The sequence below is a fragment of the Coturnix japonica genome, chromosome Z (genome assembly GCF_001577835.2).
Source record: "Coturnix japonica isolate 7356 chromosome Z, Coturnix japonica 2.1, whole genome shotgun sequence".
Lineage (NCBI taxonomy): Eukaryota > Metazoa > Chordata > Aves > Galliformes > Phasianidae > Coturnix > Coturnix japonica.
In genome coordinates this window covers 28,735,270-28,754,171 of record NC_029547.1, presented here as the reverse complement: position 1 = coordinate 28,754,171, position 18,902 = coordinate 28,735,270, and the positions used below count along the sequence as shown (strand labels likewise).

General features: G+C 39.2%; 1 protein-coding gene across 6 annotated transcripts in view; it reads right to left on the bottom strand.

Moving 5' to 3' along the window:
• FREM1 (FRAS1 related extracellular matrix 1) overlaps positions 1 to 18,902 on the bottom strand; it is a 65,862-nt gene that overhangs the window by 22,869 nt on the left and 24,091 nt on the right. For 3 of the 6 annotated variants that reach the window (XM_032441205.1, XM_015849035.2, XM_015849034.2), the window contains exons 12-24: positions 18,445 to 18,535; positions 17,973 to 18,140; positions 17,307 to 17,515; positions 15,491 to 15,584; positions 14,664 to 14,916; positions 13,326 to 13,523; positions 12,304 to 12,489; positions 11,584 to 11,780; positions 10,532 to 10,754; positions 9,272 to 9,416; positions 5,890 to 6,031; positions 4,564 to 4,759; positions 3,629 to 3,893 (exon numbers count right to left, since the gene is read on the bottom strand). In XM_032441205.1, the coding sequence (XP_032297096.1) occupies positions 3,629 to 3,893; positions 4,564 to 4,759; positions 5,890 to 6,031; positions 9,272 to 9,416; positions 10,532 to 10,754; positions 11,584 to 11,780; positions 12,304 to 12,489; positions 13,326 to 13,523; positions 14,664 to 14,916; positions 15,491 to 15,584; positions 17,307 to 17,515; positions 17,973 to 18,140; positions 18,445 to 18,535 (2,367 nt within the window). Of the gene's footprint in view, positions 1 to 3,628; positions 3,894 to 4,563; positions 4,760 to 5,889; positions 6,032 to 9,271; positions 9,417 to 10,531; positions 10,755 to 11,583; positions 11,781 to 12,303; positions 12,490 to 13,325; positions 13,524 to 14,663; positions 14,917 to 15,490; positions 15,585 to 17,306; positions 17,516 to 17,972; positions 18,141 to 18,444; positions 18,536 to 18,902 lie in introns of those variants that run through there. The other 3 variants (XM_032441206.1, XM_032441207.1, XM_015849036.2) reach the window with 3 other exon arrangements.

Sequence of the window (18,902 nt, the reverse complement as noted above, 5' to 3'; positions counted from 1 at the left end):
TACTGGTACCTTGCCTAAACTAGAACAAGATAAAAGTATCAGCGACTGCAGAGAACATACATTGGAAATCTACCAGCTGGATATGGGTTTTTGCCATACAAGTGACAGCATGCTCTGCAGACATTTATCAAACTTTGTTGTGGAAAAAAAATAAAGAGAAAACCAATATAAGTTTCTCTGCCGAGATCACTACTTAATTATATTTTTTCTGAAAGAAAGAATTAACACTGCACATGCTTGCAACAAAATTCACTGATGGTATAAGAAAATAAAATTTGCCTTGGAAATATTTCCTGATCTCTTATGTGACATCATCACATAATTTCTTTCCACCAAGCTTTCTGTGGTTGTGTGTAGTGCATAGAAAGGCTTAGTGGAGAGTGTTTTTCAGCCACATTTATTCTGTCCGAGCCAGATTTTCTTTGCCTTGCAAAGAAAATGTCATTCACATTCTTCATCCTCTGATTTCTTCTTTTCCTTTCATTTTTCTCATTCTCCTAGCACAGTCTTTTGAAGGTACATATAGCCACACTTACATTGTTGATCTTGTTTGGGACAGTATCACTGCATGTCTCAATATATATGGGCCAATCTATCTGGCTGCTCTCTATCTATCACACTTCCACATTGCAGTGGAATGAAGACTGGTTGACATTTAGATTTTTTCTTCTCTTAACTCTCTTGCCTATAGACCTTGGAAAAGTATTAAAAGAAATACAGGGTCAGAAGCTGGTCTGCTGTTGCATGCTTTGAATATGTCGTTTTCAGTAGGTCATGGAGCAGCTTACTGCATCACACAGGCTGTTCATCTAAAACTCCTCACTACCTTCACCAATGCTGGATGATTAGGGCTTGATCAACTTGTAAGCAGGCAATATGCCATGAAGCAGATGGGAATGAGCACAGGCATAACAGGGACAATATAACAGTTAGAAATATGTTTACTGAGGATGGTATTCCCAGCTGGGAACCTAAAGACATCTGTCTGCACTGACCTAATGCTATTGTGCCTGTGCTAAAAGCATTGTGCTATTAGTAATCTAGCTAAAATCAAACACAGAACTAGAATAGTGATAATAAATAGTATGCTAGGGGAAAAAAAAAAAAAAAAAAGAAAAGAAAAAAAAGAAAGGCAAAACACGTTCTGTCAAGACCTTATCTGCATCTCAAAAAATCTAGGAGACTGCAGCTGAAGTGAGTTTCCTCCACATCCTATGACAGCTGTAAAATCATTTTGGATGATATCTCAAACCATATATAAGTGAAAGACTCAGGATAATTCAGTTGGTGAAAATCAAGATTCGTCCAGAATCTTCTACAGAATGCCAGGCAGGAGCAAACCTCTCGTTTATATACATCAGGCTGAACATTGCAATGCAAATGTTGTATGCCATTTGATTTCACAGGTGATGTGAAATCAAGCTGTCTGTGCCCAAGAAGTCCTTTTTCTCCTGCACTTTGGGGGCTTGGGGGCTTTGTTTGTTTCTGGTTTATGGCTGCTTCATTTCCCCCTTGGGAGTGGAGAACAGCCAATATTCTCCTCACTCTGATGAAATTTAGGGGACAACTCTCAGGCACAGTTCGGAGGACATGTTGCGTGGTTTGATTTCACCATTACCAATATTTCATGCTTTCTGCAGTTCGATGGCAATAGAGTTGGCTGTAGAACCTACCATCTGTCATGGCATTTAAAAGATAAAAATGGAATCATAAATAGTGCCAGCTCATTACAAAATTGAGCCAGCGTGTCAAAATGGAGGACATTAGCATGTACTTTTAGCATCCTGCTGCCAGCATCTGATGTCAGGTTGCTAATCACTTGAAGTCATCTGTCCAAACAAGCACTGCCAAATCTTTCTTCCAGGCCAGCAGCACCAAACAATACACACAAATTTATGACCAAAGAAAGTACTTCAGTGGAAGGTAAAAATCTGATCAGATCATTTCCCAGCCTCCTACTCACCCATTCCCCATAATTACCCATATAATTAACATAACATTCCTTGTTTAAATAATAATAGTATCGTGCCACAATATTTATATGTCTATACAAAACCAAATTCTTGGCCAAATGTTAACATCAAGGAACATCAACTATTTTGATTAAAATACTTACTGAAATTATTTATTAAAGAATCACAGTCTTACTTCTAAGTAGGCTGACTTTCAATTTTGTTCTAAGCTGTTGGCCTAAACAAAGGACACAGGCCTTATCTATAAGCATAGTTTTCCTAGAATGATTGGTCTATTTTTGTTAGCCTGTTACAAAACTCTTAATGATTTAAGCCACTTATATACCACCTATCCTAGAGCTTTCATTGTCTAAGGTAATTCTAGTTTTGGTCATAGTGTTTCACAACTGTATTGCTAAGTTTCCATGCAGCCAAAGAATATTCCTTCCCATTTTTCTATTGTAAGTGGATAAGACAAATCTCAGAATTAGAGTAAACACAAAATCAGAATTTCCATCACTTTGGTAGAAGGGGTAGTTTTTAGTGTTTCAAGTGAGGAGAGTTCCAAAATAAAGAGGTCTATTTGATATTTTTATGCCCTTCTTTCTTGGCTTGCATGGAAAAAAACCTCTTAAAACAGTTGATGAAATGCATCCTTGCAGCTTCAACATGCATCATAGAAAATGCATTTCAAGTCAGGAATCTTTCCACACTCTTATAAGTGTGTGAATAGCTGTGAGTTGCAACTGTTAGGAGCGAAACATTTCATTTTTCATAATCATAAATGAAAAATAATTAACTTTTCACATCAAAATCTTGAGTTTTACAGAAAGTTCATTTCCTGTCAAGGGCTCTTTTTAGACATAACTCCCAATATTACAAGGAGATAGCATTCTTCCTTCAAAAACTTTTTATTTACCTCTGAGCTATTTTCTTCTGAATTTGCTCTCTTTTAAAGGCACCTCTACAATCATTACCTAGAGATAACTCGTTGCATTATTCCATTCTCTAGCCAGTGGAGTTTTATTTAATAAAGTAAAAAAAATATTCATGTTGAGTTGGAGCTTAGTTTAAACTAGTCTAAGGGAAAGGTTCAGAATCAGGTGAAAGTAAAATATCTCTAGACAGCTGAATGTGGCCTGTAGGTTGCCAGGTTTGCTCAAAAATATCTGGCTGTCTGTATGAATTTCTCAACTGTAATGTCAGAGTAGAGAAGTAGTCTCATTTTCATCATGTTGAAGAACCACTTATGCATTCAATAAGCCTACAACACAATAGACAAGATATATATGAATAGACAGGCAACCAGTTGGCTAATAGCTGGATGGAGAAGTCAGATGTATTAGAAATCAAAGAAAAATTCTGCAGAGGATATTCTAAGCCCATCTCCCCCACTTAAATGCTAACATCTGTGTATGTTTGGGTGTTATAGTTATATTTAAGCCAGTGTAATTTAGCAAATGTGGCTCTGGCTACTATTTCAGCATTGATTAGAAAGTGCATTTATTACTAAAGCAGTCACAACTACATGTATTACAGTGAAAATATCTTTGTCATATGAATGCTGAGAATCTCCTCAGAGCTTCCTCTTTATCCTAATAACTATATTTTTTCTCACAGATACCCAAGAACTCCTAGGAGAAGGGCATGTGGAGAGGTTTTTTTTAATGTCTTACCTGAATGCATCTTGCCTTGAATGTGCCTTGGTGTTGTGAACATAGCAGACCATCTGACTTGCTACATCCATTTGACTGAAGCTCGTTATGGGGATGTCAGGATAGCTAACATACTCTATTTGTCCATACTGAGGTGGGGAAGTTATCACATAGAGAAGCTCTTCAGGCTTGTCAGTACCATCCAGTGAAAGGAGTACATCAGTTGTAATGTAGCCTCGATCCCCTTCTGGTACCTTGAGAGGTTTTATGAAAACAGCAATGTCTCCTGCAGGATAAAAAAAAAACACTAAAATAGTGGTACTGAAGTGAAAGCTGGTCTCTTACATATCATTTAGCTACACACAGTCCCTCACCAGTAGAAAAATTATAAAACCATAGGATTCTAGGGAATTTCACAAAAGGAAGGACTTCAAGATATCTCTAAACTATCTATCTTCTGCTCAGAGTAGGGCCAGCCACATCTCAAGCAATTTCCAGGCTGCACAGGGCTTAATTCCATTGGGGCCTGAAAACCGGCAAGAGTGGAAACAGCACAACCTCTCTGAACACCTGTTCCAATCTCAGTTCCAAACATAACATAGTGCTAGGCTAGCCTCACCTAGGTTAGTGCTCTATGAGCTATCCCATGAGTGGTGACTGTAATACCACAGCATAAACCTGGAAGGCAGGGACAATTTTGAAGAGTGTTTTGCTTACCTTATACACTCTTAACATTCTTCTGTGCTGCAATTTACTCACATAAAGCTAGTTTCAGAAGAATGTTTTCTACTCTGAACAGCAGCTGGGATTCCTGGGAGGCAAGGTGCAATGCACTGCTCTAGGCAGTGCTTTTTCAGATCTCAGAATCAATTCTGCAGCAGATGGAACATCAGAGCTCTGGCTAGCAGTGAAATCTGAGCAGATAGACTTTTTCAGAAACAGGCAATGATCTTTACCTTTTTCCATGTCCTTGATGTTTATGTAGAAGTCTACAGCTGGTGACCTGTTGTACCCATCCCACAGATAAAATGTGAACAAGTCTTGGTTCTTGGACCCTATAGCTCCTGTGTGGACGTATCTCACAAGGTTCATATCCAGATCTTCCTGAGTGCACTTCATTTCAGTTTGGAGAGTCACCCAGTCTCTGCCTACCTAGAAAGAAGGAACATCCTTCAGTAAAGAGATGCAGTCTCCTATGCATCCTCCACAGTTAATTCTGGCTATTAGCAGCTATGACAGCAGATAGTGACAACTTCCTGGCTTTCTTCCTAAGATTTAGAGTCGCTGCAGTTGTTCCCTAGGATCTGTAAGGCTGGAGAAAATATAGCTATCACAAAAAAAAAAAAAAAAAAAAAAAAAGGTAAATGGAATTTAGACACTTTTACTGTGGTAAGTACATTTCTACACACTTCTCGGGGAGACATCAGTAAGATGAAAATTACTTTGCTGACCCAACCTATGTTTTCTGTTTCTTACTTAGACAAATCTGGTCGGATTTCTCTCCCAAACCACATCTTGAAAAAAGGTGGGGAGTTGGCCAGGTGTATTTACAATTATCATTATTGTTATTTTTCCTATTTCTTTTCTGTCTTAGTAAATAGTTTTTAATCTCAGCTAACAAGCTCTACCTTGTTTTTCTGTGGGTTTTTTTTTTTTTTCAGTTCTCTTCTCAATTCCATATAGACAGTGGAATCAAGTGCACCCTCAGCAAGTCTGCAGATGATACCAAGCTGAGTGGTGCAGTTGATACAACTGAAGAAAATGATGGCATCCAAAGGAATCTGGGCAAGGCTGGGAACTAGGCACATGTGAACCTTATGATGTCCAACAAAGCCAAGTGCAAGGTACTGTTCTTGTATAGGAGTAATTCTCTATATGTGTACAGACCGGGAGAACGCACTGACAGCAGCCCTGTGGAGGAACTGGGCTTTTGGTGAACAAAAAGCTTGACACAAATCAGCAGTATGTACTTGCAGCCCAGAAGGCCAACTGTTCCTATTCTATAAAGAAAGACTAAGGAAGCTGGGCTTGTTCAGCCTGGAGAAGGTTCGGGGGAAGATTTTCATCTTCCTTCTACTCTTGCTGAGGATATTGGCCTTAAGTGCCGAATTCTGTGAGAAAGCATTGTTTGGTTTAAACACTCCTTCTACTTTTGAACTAGCCATAGCAGTCTACTTTAAAACATGAAAGAGATTTGGGAGAAAAGGAAGATAAGCTCCATTATATCCTAACAAGACGGATTTGTTTGCATGCCCACTTTTTGCTGAAGTACATAGACTAACCTTGAGTTGAAGCTGGCCATTTTCTGGAAGTCTTTCAAATAAGTAGTAAATTCTCTCCCTAGGGGTATCTTTATCTTCAGCTGACAGAACAGCACTAGAAATAATTCGAGTTTCACCCATATGCACCTCTATATTATCCTTCCTGCAAAAATTAGAAGAAAATTAGAAATATATTTTGTTATATATTGATATAACAAAAGAAAGACACATTTTGCAACACATAATTCTCTGCTGGGAACAGAGATTACCCAGATGCTGCCAAAAATAACTATTTCATTTCTTCTTCAATATAGAAATGAAGCATACAGGATAGATGAGCTACTTCTAGCAGTCATGAAAAACAACAAAACAACTACTTACAACATTCTGGATTTTACCACATCTGTCTTTTTTCCCAGGTCCTAAACCATTTTCTCTCTCACAATGATGGCAACATAACCAAAGAGTTTGTGTTAACATGTTACTACTACCACAGACCATTGAATATTAGCTCCATTGTTACTTAAATAAAAGATTCTCTTTCAGTTGAACGCTATTTTTTTATCTTTAATAGACTGTACCCTACAAAATCCTAAGTGACTTCTCTATGCTCCACACTGCAAAATTTTTCTGTGTTCTTGATCCAGAAGAAATAGTCATCATTAACCACAGCAAAATTTGAGAGAGCTTTGAAGAAAATCCCACATGGTTTGAAATAAGTCCAGAGAATTGCTTCAGCACAATTCATTGACTGTGTCTCTTCTGTTTCTGTTTTCAGCTAGTACAATCCTCCATTTTGCCTTTGCATATGCTGCTTTACTATTTTTTTGTTGTTGTTGTTGTTTGTTTGCTAACTACCTTATATTCACATAATGTGGCATCCAAATCACATTATAAGACTACAGAAAAGTTTCAAAGAGCTTGGAGGGGATTCACTCACCCCAGGGATGGGACCTGCTCAAGACATCCTGCTCAGAGGGCACAGTGCAGGTTCAAAAAGGACAGATTCCTTATGCATTTTGGCAGCCAAGCTCTGCCAGATTCAACTGAGCACGTGCAAGCCATATTATTTCAAAGGCCAAATAATGGTGGGTTTGCAAAAATTGCCAAAGAGGTTTTTCCTGGAACAGCGCTTTCATTTGCTAAACATGAAGGGCTTGCTTCAAGATAGAGTAACAACTAAGATTTTCCAAATACAGCCTAAAAATTATTTATTGATATCTGAAAATGTAATTACTGTCCTTGGGGGGGAAAAAAAAAAAAAGAGAGAGAGATTTTTTCCTAAAGTTTCTACACTCAAACTGAGTATGAGGCATAGAGATTTTGTATCTGGCAAAACAAGAAGCAACTAAAATGGGATCATGTAACAAGGTACGTCAAGTCACATTAATGACAGGTCAGGCAACTTTAATGTTTCACTCATGTCTCTGATAATCACACTGGGGCTTTGCAAAATGAAAGACCAGGTGTCTGACCCAAAGTCAGGGAATAAAAACTCAAACAAACCATGACAGAAGATAAACACATTTAGGTACATTCTCTAAATGCATTCTAATCGCAACACATTTTTCTGCATAGCAGTTAGTCAGTTAAACCTTTATAGCACCCACATATCTGATCTTGAGATGAAACTTTCAAGAGGAATGCATGAGGGCCTTATATTCCCCAAGGATACTCCTTGCTAACGGATGCAATCCAAGTAGTGACAGATTGAGTTTTTGGCAGTCACTGTAGATAGGGACAATTTGCCAGACATTCTTCAGTCTGTTGACCACAGCTAATGGAGATGAGAACTGAAACTCCTGAGGCTAAAAGGTACACTTATATCAAAGGGTATTGTCATGTGTTCATCTGTAAAACACTGCAGTGGCTTAAGGGAGCTCCTATGCCACAGCAAAGGTGTGACAGCTGAATATGATTGTTAAACTACTTCTATGTCAAATTGAACAAGTTAGAGTACTACTGCCTAAGTGCTGGCATCATACCACTTCACAGTGGACGAGTAACAGGTAAGAAGCATCACAGAAGAAGACTAACAGGTAAGAAGCATCCAAAGCATACAGTGAAAGAGCTTTTTGGCATGGAAATGGGTCAGTGTATGCTACTGTTCACAACAGAAATGGCAAATTAGCATTCCCAGCTAAAGAAGAAATGGTTTCTGCATCCAACTGGGCAAAGATAAAAGCACAGCTTCCTTCTCTCCATCACATTCTACAGGGAAAAAAAACAAAAAAAAAACCCAACATACTAACCTTTAACATGCAAAGGACAAACTAGCAGCGGCACTTAATCACTGATTATCAAATCTGATACGACTACATAAACTATATTCTTTATTCTAATTCAAAATTGAATTCCCCCCTAGTTACCACTATGTGGCCCTTGCTAATCCTCACTAGAAAACTAACATTTGCTATTGTAGAAAGACCTACATTGTAAACAAAACATTCAAAATTGTCTAGAATAGTAAATGTAGGTCTGGTTTGAAGATAAGCCAAAACTAGACTATTCTGTAGCTAAACATCCTGAGGGATCAAAATTCCTATTTTAATGGCAGCCTGCTTGACAGGCTGTGAGTCATTTCTAAAATGTAGGCTTTGGAGCCATATCCCCAAAGCTTTCAGGCCCCCAGCTTTCCATCTGCCTGCCTAAGGCTGGAAAGCAGCCAGGAGGATGGAGTCCCTGACAAATACTCTGTGGCTGAAAAATGAGGTTCCCGAGGGACAAGTTCCCTGCTGTAATGTCCAGGAGGTTCAGCTCACTCACAGCCAGCTGTTTATATGAAAATTGTCTGCCAGGAGATTTCTGACCAGATCTAATTCATTTATGAATTCTAGTTTTGGACAGCAAAAGAAGTTAATGTATACCTCTTCAAAAGTTGAATTGTGGCTGAGAAATAGAGTACTTTTAGTAGAAAATAAAATAATCACCAAACTGAAAGACTTCCCCAGTGAGGCAAGAAGATATCAACTTTGTAGACACTCTCATGCCAATATCCAGAGCTGCTTCCAGAGGGGTTTCTGACACAGGCAGTTGCCCTAGAGAAGCATCTGGGGTAGACAGTGTGGTAGACGTGTTTAAGCACAGGGGCTCCCTAGTCCAATTTTGAAGTTGGTTGTGAAAGATAAAATAAATCTGTTGTCCGTATTTTTTACTATTTTCTCTGCAAACATAAATACCAACTCCGTTTTCTTAATATTTAGCAACATGCCCTTCTTTCTCTAAAAATGCTTTTACAAAACAGACTAATAGTGAATGACCCACATGGAAACATCTGTGTTGGCATTAGTCTGTGACTAATTATGGTGTCCTCTCCCTATCAGTCACTGATTAGCTGTTTTGATCATTTTTGGATCATTTTGTCTGAATTTTTTCCTGTCAGAGACAGGAACATGTGGCTTACTTGCTCAGCACTGGTTTCTCATCATTAACTGGGATGACCTTTACTGAAATGGTTCTGAGGACTTTATGTTTCCCATCTGATAGCTGGATTTTAAAGCTGTCATTGAGGTTTTCTGAATCATCATGCATGTACATCAGTTTCATACCTATACGAAAAAAGAATTAGGAGAGAAAGATAAAACAAATAAATCTGTCTCCTGCAAAATATTTTGTACTCTTTTGCTCTGCTTCCATCATCCTTCTTCCATCTTCACTCTATATTTTCCCTGGCCACATTAAGTATTGTTCAGCAACAAAAGAAGAGCTCAGTGAGCTGCTTATGTTCATTAATCTAATAGTATACTAGTGACTCAAAGACACTAAGTCTACCAACCTGAAGGAGATGGCTCCTTCATAAAACAGTCTTTGTTGGTCTGCCCTCCTCACTCCAAGTCATATTAACAGGGAACATAGACAGGGTAGGATCATCAGTTAACACTACTCTGTACCTCACATAATCTTCAGGAAGCTTTAAAGTCTTGGAGAAAAAATCTGGACTTGTGGCTATGGCCTTGGACATTCAGGAGTACTGGGCTGAATCTCTGTTATGGAAACCATGAAGAAGTCCAGCAAATAGAAGAGAGTCAAAAATAAGACTTGAAAAGTCTTAACAATTTTTGTTGGTTACACATTTTTGAGAGTTGTTTCTTGATTGGTGGAAAAAAGTCTTTTCCCCTGCATTTGAGGACTGAAGTACATTTTGAGTGGCAGAATTAAATTTATGTCCCCTTGATACTGGTAGATACAGTTTCCACACAATGGCTTCAGTACGGAAGTATCTACCATAATCTTAAGTGTCAAATACAAATTGAGCCCTGTTTTATATTCTTGTCATTTACAGCAATATCTAACCCCAAGATTTCTCATAATCAGCTAATATGTTTTTTAATTAGTTTCTTTGTCTCTATTTTATGTGTTCTGAAACATTTTGAAATGTGTTTGATGATATTCCCTTTTTTTTTTTCAGGGCAGAAGGCTTCTCTAGACATACTACTCTACCCTTTCAACATGTAGGCCTCTCAGGGTGAATTTATTGACAGTTCCTCAAATCATTAGATAATATTAGCATTGGACAAGCTTATTTCTATTCTTAAACGTTCTCTTGAAAGTACCCCTAAGGCAAATGAATAAACTACTGACGCAGATTTCTTCCTGTGTCTCCTTGTCTGTTATGAATTACTAAAGGAATGAAAGACTAACATCAGAAGAACACTGCACCTACCATTCTTCAGTAGCTCCATAGAAAAGTCATGAACAAGCAACCCACGGTTGTGGTGGTGAATTAACTCTTTGTAGTGTAGAATATTGTTGCCATGAACCCCATTAATAAGGAATCCATGTGAAGGCTGCTGCACAACACTGAATACCAAGTGGTCTTGAGGCACATCCAGATCAACAGCATTGATAACAGAGAGATCCAGCTCTTTCATCATACCTTCTAGAACCTGAACATTAAAGAAAAAAATGTCATACTCTTTTACACACACAAAAAAACAACTTGTTGTATTTTAACATGGTTTCCTAAGTAGGCATTTTTTGTTTAGGAGCCTGTTTCCTCTGCCCTTTCCTCAGTGGCTTTTGATCCAGCTACTGATTTCAAACAAGTTTGAGAGCAGTAAATGTTTAAAGTGATAAAAACAGAAGGTGTGATGTGGTAAGGACCTCATATCTGCCCCCAGTAATAGCTTTTAGGTGTGTAAATATTATGTTAAGCATTAGGGAATGCACAGAGAAGAAAATCTTTAAATAGAAAAAAACAACTATATATATACTATGCATGAGTATATATGTACAATATCGAAGTATGAATATATGTGTAGGTACAGATCTATAAACATGCATGCACTTTTTCTAATAAAGTAAGATAAATTCATGCTTCCTTAGCATGGTTGTCACGGACCTATTATTTATATTAAAACCACAGTCTACAGAGAGGGGAGAGACTACACCAGATGCTAAAACAACCCTGCAAAAAATATGAAAGGCTCTGGTGAAAGAAGTATAAAGATCTTTCTGCATTCTCGATAATTTTTTTCTTTAAGTCCTCACTTACTTTACTGCAGGTTACCAAACAGAATTGTGCATAGCTCCTGCCTCACCAAAGCTCTGTCTTACAGATTTAATGGGACTTAACTGAGCTGTTTCCTGAAACAAGCTAATTATGGAAAGGAAAGATATAGGGAAATATGTGTTAAAAAAATACTTTGATTCATATTAGAAAGTATTTTCTGGAATAAAGTAATTCTATGTCAGGCATTTTGCTTTTTCCCTTACAGTAATGTTTCTTGCTATGAATTCTGGGACTTCATCATTGGTTGGGTTGATCAGCACAAAAAATGGAATCTCTGCTGAACGATGCAGCCCATCGGTGACATAAAGTACAAAGTGGTCTGCTCTTGGCTCCATTCGCATGTGCCTGGCTTGTACATAGTTTATATTCAGGGCTTCCAGGTGCTTCAACTGAAACGAAGCTAGAAATTTTAGAAATGTTGAGTTAGCATGATTGTTTTCCTGCCCACTGGTCTGACACAGCAAAAACAAATCTGAAATGATGTCCTTCAATAACCAAATCACTTCTGAAACCTTGCCTTGAGACCAACATGGGATCCATGTTTTTCAAATTCTCAGTTACAGCATTTTATTGACAGAAGTGAAGAGAGGCTGGAAGAAGCTTGCTTGAAAGAGTGAAGGGAGAGGCAGAAAAAGCAGATTAATGTCTCATACTGCCACCTCTAATAGATTGCAGCTGGAATGCATAAAAGAAGAATTGCCTTGTTTATTCCAAGTACCTCTTCTTCACATTTGCAGAACTGCATACTCTCTTTGAAGTCCTCCTGCACAGTCCCACTGCTCTTAATTTGCCAGCAGCTGCTTTCATCAATAAGACCATATTAATTCTCACACCTGCATCTACCTCTCCACAGCCCATTGTATTGCCCTCTATGAGCACTCTGTGTTTCCTCCGCTTCATTACTGTACACTGCATGCGCTTACCTATACTTATACCAATGTTACTCTTCTCAAACCCAGGAGAAGGCAGTATATTTTCAATATAACCAAACTGGGGAGGAGAAACCAAGATAAACTCTAAGTCATCCACAGTGGTGTCAGGGTCCGTAGCAAACAAATGGTTAGAGGTAATGGCTGCTGAGGAGCCCTCCTCCACAACAAACCTTGCACCTGCACAAAAATAGATGAGAAGCATTACTGCATATTTAGCATGCTTGCTGTTGTATCTGTTGATAAGAACAGAAATAATAAATGAAGAGGAAAAGACAATAAATTCTGTGCTACTGAATTTGGTTTGCTTTTGAGATTTTTGCTTACACTGTCAGCTTTCCCCATCACAAAGCAGAGGGGAAGGGTAACGCAAATTGATTTTACTGGTAAGTTATTAAGAACAGCTTACGTGCTGTTCAAAATCAGTTGTTACCTCTGTTTGTCAGAGCATTAATTACATGATAGCTGTTACGAATTGCACATAATGAACAATTTCTCATGCACCACTGCATAATTTCCCTGCTGGGACAATGCTTCATTTCCAGAACATTGCTTAGGTGATAGCCTGTAAATTACAAAACTACTCATACATATGCTTAAATATTCTCTGGAATACAGAACATATACATGATGCTTATGAACAAATGACATTGAAAATGACAAGCATTTAGAGAACGCACCTTTAGTAAGTATATCTCATCCAAAACCTGTGATTACCTGGTAAATTTCACTTGCTGTCCTGTTGTTGAACTAAATGTATGTCACCAATACTATTTATTTTTTATCTGAGTGTTTTCAATTCTGAAAAGTAGTGGTGAAAATGTGGTTTCACTATTAATTTAATCAGTTACAGACATAGTCCAGGATTGTCTTTCTATATCAACAGAATGTAGGAAAAGAAAAATCTAAACATATATATTGAAATTCTGATTCAAAACTTCTACATGCTGATCTCAGCTGACTCATACTCCATAGTACAGTTATAATAATATGCCATAGTGAGAGGAAAATTTCACCAGTTGCAATGGATGGAGGTTGGTTGTCCACTGGAAGTACAGTGATATTAAGGTTGTACACTGGGAGTGGACGGTGAAGAGGAACTGGAGGAGGAAGAAGTCTATCATAACAGCAGTCTTTCACGTCTGGGCCAGCTTCATCATCAGAAACAACAAAAGTTAAGATCTCAAAGGAAAGAGTCAGGCCTATCTCCCCACCTAAAAAACAAAAACAAAAACAAAACAAAAGTTGCAATTGAGAATAAATGTCTTACTGTAAGGAACAGAACCTTGTATTCTGTTAGGAGAATCCTCAGGAAGAAGATGAAGAAAGACAAAAATGACTTCAAAAAAGATTATGGTAAAATGACTGGAAGCTGACTGCCCTTGCAGTAAGTATTCAAGGGTGAGTGCAGTCCGGTTCTCAGGCCGATACATTGCCTGTGAAGGGTAGTGACTCCCTGCCCCACTTACAGTAAGTGCTGGCAGCACATTTGTCATGGAGAAATTTGGGAACATGAAACACAGGCAATTGAGCCTGTGAAAGTCAGATTCTGCCCCGGGTTGCCCCTGCAAAGCACTGCAATTAAAATGGCATTCCCAGTATCTTAAGGATACTGGAGAAAAGTTTGTTACGAGTAGCTGTTAATCAAGTACTTCTTACTCTTCTCAAATACCAGATGTTCATTTTAGACAGTGCCAAGCCTGAAAATATCACATATATTCCCCACGCTAGCACAAAATTACAGACTAATTGCACAGAAAACCAGAGCCTTTGGAAAAAGAAAAAAAGAAAGATAAAAAAGATTAAATCTGTCATCAGGGATGAAGAAAAGAGAATCCCTTTTGTGGTAATGAAAGAACCAAATTAAGCAGGAAAGGGAGTTAACTAGCCATTGATTTCTATGAGTACTTTCAAAAAAACATATTTGGGGATTTTAAAGATAGAACCACAAAATGATATGGTTTTAGATCTGCACTTTCCTTGAAAAATCTGGACACAATTCTTTACCTTGTAGCAAATAAACAAATATAAATACTCCACTTAGTTCCTGTTTTATCAATAATTTTCCTGGGGGGAAAAAAAAAAATCATACAGTATCTACAGCAGTGGAAGATATTTTCCATAATTATGATGGTTTCATGTGCTTGATCTGCTTCAATTTTCAGTTCAAAAAGGAATTTGGAAACGACACTGAAGCAGTTGGTGGCTTTACACCATCAGACCTGTTTCAAAACCAGCCTATTTTTTTTCTCCAAACACAATACATGTGTCAGCAGCTCTTTCTGCAAAGATTTTGTGGATTTAGGTGAAGATTTTCCACCAAAACTGTCTGACCACCTCCCATTCTCCCTTACCAGTATGCTTATAGGTGACTAAGCCAGAGATGACATCTGCCTGGGAGAAACGCTCCACAGCAATGCCAGCTTTCCTCAGCACCCCCTGGGAGGGTTGGCGAACCAGCACGAACACCAGCTTCATGTCATCACTGTCTGCATCTGTGGCATATATGTGCTTCGAGGAGAGGACCACTTCTTCACCCTCTGGGCAGCGTACCACATTGATAAGCCCTGTTTGCATAACACGTGGCTCATCATTCATGGGTAACACCTAATCAGAAAGAGAATTTAACATCTTTTGTTGTCATTACAATGAAAACCTGCTGTTATAAAGGACTTTCTTTCTGGTTCAAACCAGCAACATAGTGTTAGGGTCAGAATACACAGAATTCACTCTGTGAACTGCTTTGAAACAACTGAATTAGGGCCACTATTAAAATCCAAGAACAAAAGTAAACTAAACTAAGTAAAATATGTGGAAGAAATGGCACAGTTAACTTGCTTCTGTCTTCAGTTTCACAGTGAGAAAGATGAAAAGTCACTGCATATCTTTAAATTGACTGCATATCTTTGGCAGTGATATTAATTGCTGGAGAATGAAAACTCCTTCCTTACAGAGAGAATAATTCCAGACAGAAGAGCTCAAGTTAAAGCAAACACAAATGTCCTTCAATCAGTATGAGAAAAACTGGCATTTGACACAGTAGTCTGAATGATGGTGTGAAAAAGGAAGGCTAACAAATCCATTATCTCTCAGCTTCTAAGGGAATATAAAGATTTTCAGAAGATAAGCTTTGCAGTATTTTACGTAGACAAATGCTAGTGGAAGTTTGCAACACACTGACCTTAACCTGCAGGGTGAACTCCAAGGAGTGGATGCCATCTGTGGCTGCAAAAAGGATTTCATCTGTAAGAGTCTCAGAACCATCATGCCGGTAACTGTGGAAAAAAAGAGCTAAAGTAACTTCATGCAGACAAAGAAGCCGTGTTTTCTGGTCATGCCTGACAGTGTGGATCCCTCCAAACCAGAAAGTCAATCCCTGTGCAAGTCTCTATCTGAGTCTTTATCTAAGACTTGGAATTCTAGATCACAGTGGGTTCAGGGATCTTATGAGACATCTAGCATGAAGAATAACCCCAAGACAAGACAGTTATCACCTAGGAAAAGTTTTTGCTGAACCTCTGTCATCTGCAGTATGGATTCTTGTGAGCTACCTATTAGAGAGGCTTTCTCTCCGCAGTACGTAGGTTGCAATGGAAGCAATGACTATTTATTTCCATGAAAACTACAACAGATACAAAGAGCACAATAACACTGTTGGATAGAGGAAATTCTCAACTACTCAAACAATATTTTTCAACACACTCACAGTGTATTTTCACCAGCAATGAAGAAGAACCTGCATACCATTCCACCTATGTCCTCAGTGTTCACATCCTCTGTTTGGTCTCCATAAACATTCAGCAAGTGTCAGTGAATGTCAATGGGTGCCATTTTTCCCACTTGGATAATTCAGTTCTACACTGTTGTTTGATATACACTTCAATTTCAGACACCATTGTGTCAGGCTGCCCCTCTGCCATCTGTCACACAGCAATAAAGTACAATGGACTATTGGTGGGAAGCTTCTACCTCTGTTGCCATACCACCACCACCTCTGAAGTCAACATAGTACAGTGGGAAACAAAACTTTAGGGAATAGCCATTGTAGGAGTAGCTTTCTTTGACTAACAGAACAAAGCAAAGTCAAGGAGCTCTAATTCTGCATATGTGTAGGAAGTCAGCATCCTGCTATCACCACAAATTCAGCAGCCATATTTGTATCTTCAAATTCATCAGTGTCAAAACAACCTTTCTTGTAAGTCTGATAAACACACAACTTCCATAAAAGACAAAGCTGGTAAGCACTGTCCTCTTCACAAGAACAACATGGTTGAACAAAGAATTGCCTCCTCACCTGCACAGGGCAGTACTTTCTAGATAAACCTACTTACATCTGGCCATGGCAGCTGTCAACAAGTGTTGGCTTGTAGCAACACTATATGAGCAATCTAGTGGTGGCCTCTACCTGCTGTAGCCTCCACACCTTGCTCTGCCCCTCCACAGGTATAGAAACTTGCAATCACAGAATCACCAAGGTTGGAAGAGACCTACAAGGTCATCCAGTCAAATTGTCCACCTTTCACCAGTAGTTCCCACTAAACCATGCCCCTCAATACAACATCTAAACATTCCTTGAACTCCACCACCTCCCCGGGCAGCCCATTCCAGTGCCTGACCACTCTTTTGGAAAAGTAGTGTTTCCTAATGTCCAGTCTGAATCTCCCCTGGTGCAACCTGAGGTCTTTCCCTCTAGTCCTATCACTGTCACACAAGAGAAGAGGCCAACCCCCAGCTCACCACAGCCTCCCTTCAGGAAGTTACAAAGAGCAGTAAGGTTTCCCCTGAGCCTCCTCTTCTCCAGACTGAACAAGCCCAGATCTCTCAGCCACTTCTCTTTAGGCCCATGCTCCAGACCCCTCACCAGCTTAGTTGCTATATGTATAACTTGTTATATATTCCACATGTGGTAGCTAAATCAAGGATGCAGCAATCAAGATCTTGCTCATTTAGCCAGGACACTCAGCTGCCATGAGAAGAAAAGCAGCCACTCTTCTAACCTGACTGCCAGGGCACGCAGGTCCCTGCAGGAAAGCTTGTCACCCTCCTTCATGGGAATGCCATCCAGCTCCACTGCCCCATGCTGAGGTTGTCGCTGCAGAAGGAGGAGGAGATGTTCCTGTTCGGTGTCCACATCAGAGACAAGGATGTGTCCCTCGGTTACAGGGCTCAGGCCGCCCTCTTCCACCTTCAAGTAGCTTGTAAAAACCTGCATGGAGGAAAATGCTAAACTGTTGCTTTCATCTGCACTTAATTTTCTGTAGTACTAGCTCTTGTGACACTTTATAAGTCAGAATTCCAAAGGCTGTACTCCTTTCTGCTATGTTGGAAAAACGTAAAGAATCTGCAAACAGTATGTCCTGATACACTCATCCCAGATCTGATCCCATTCGGAATGCCATAAGCAAATAGACAACATATTAAGGAGGGATTTAGTACTTATGATTGTAGCCCTTAGCTTACAATGCCACAAAAAAACACCTTGCAATCTCACCAGTCTTTGCCTTCCTACTCTATCCCAGTGAAGTCAGCATGCCAGACACAGAAACCCTTTCCCATGGAACATTTTTCTTTTAATTCAGTCCAATCAGGAAACTTTCCTACATTTCTGTTTCTACCCAGAGCCATTTCCAAACCCTTCCCTCTTCACCTCCCCATCGCCCTACCTCTGGGGCTTGGTTGTCCACAGGAAGAATTGTAATATTGAAGCAGATTCCATACAAAGTGCCGCCATGTTGATTGCTGACAGAAAATACAAACTGGACTTGCTGAGGATTGGGCCCAATGTCCTGCAGTGGCGGCATGTAAGCAACTTTCATGTAGTTCACAGCATGCTGCAAAAAGTGAAGAGGGGTTCACGTGAGAGGAGAAGGTGACTGTAGCCGTTACCAAGGACAATAAGAAACAGCTTTCAGATGGACAGTTATGTTTGCAGATATGAAGCATGATGAAAAATGTGTTTTAATAATTGGAATAGAATTAGCTAGCAATTTAGTTAGCTCTTCTAAAGCAGCGTTCATGTAATAGCACTGCAGCTCACTTTTCACCTCTTGTTTTCCTGTCAGGAAAAAGCTATATGTGTGTGACTGCTCTTAAGAGTCTTTAGTACCATTTATACTACCACAAAACACAACAAACCTGAGTAAATGACCTCAGAGCAAGAGTAGCAGGATCCTTGACCAGTTTGGGGATGGTGTCCACCATAAACAGCTTCCCAGCATCTGAGTGACTGTACAAAAACATGCATGTTAGCAATACTATAGAACAGGAAAAACAGCAGTCATGTAGTTTAGTCTTGTGTTTCAAATTAACTTCCCACAAACAACGTACTGAGAGAAAAAACGTTTTCTTTCTTCTATCCCCACAATTCTTCAAAGTTTCTGACAGAACACTCACCACAAATGAGTCTTTCAGGACTGTGAAAAAAAAATATTGCATACCTTATAAGCAAGCACTGGACTTTCTGCTTATGTCTCTGCACATCTCAGCTATCAGCCTCATTGCAGCTGGGCCTATTTACACCACCTGCAATGCTAGCCCATCACACTTTTAATGCTCGCATGCCTGCAACTATCAGTATGTAAAAAATGAAATTA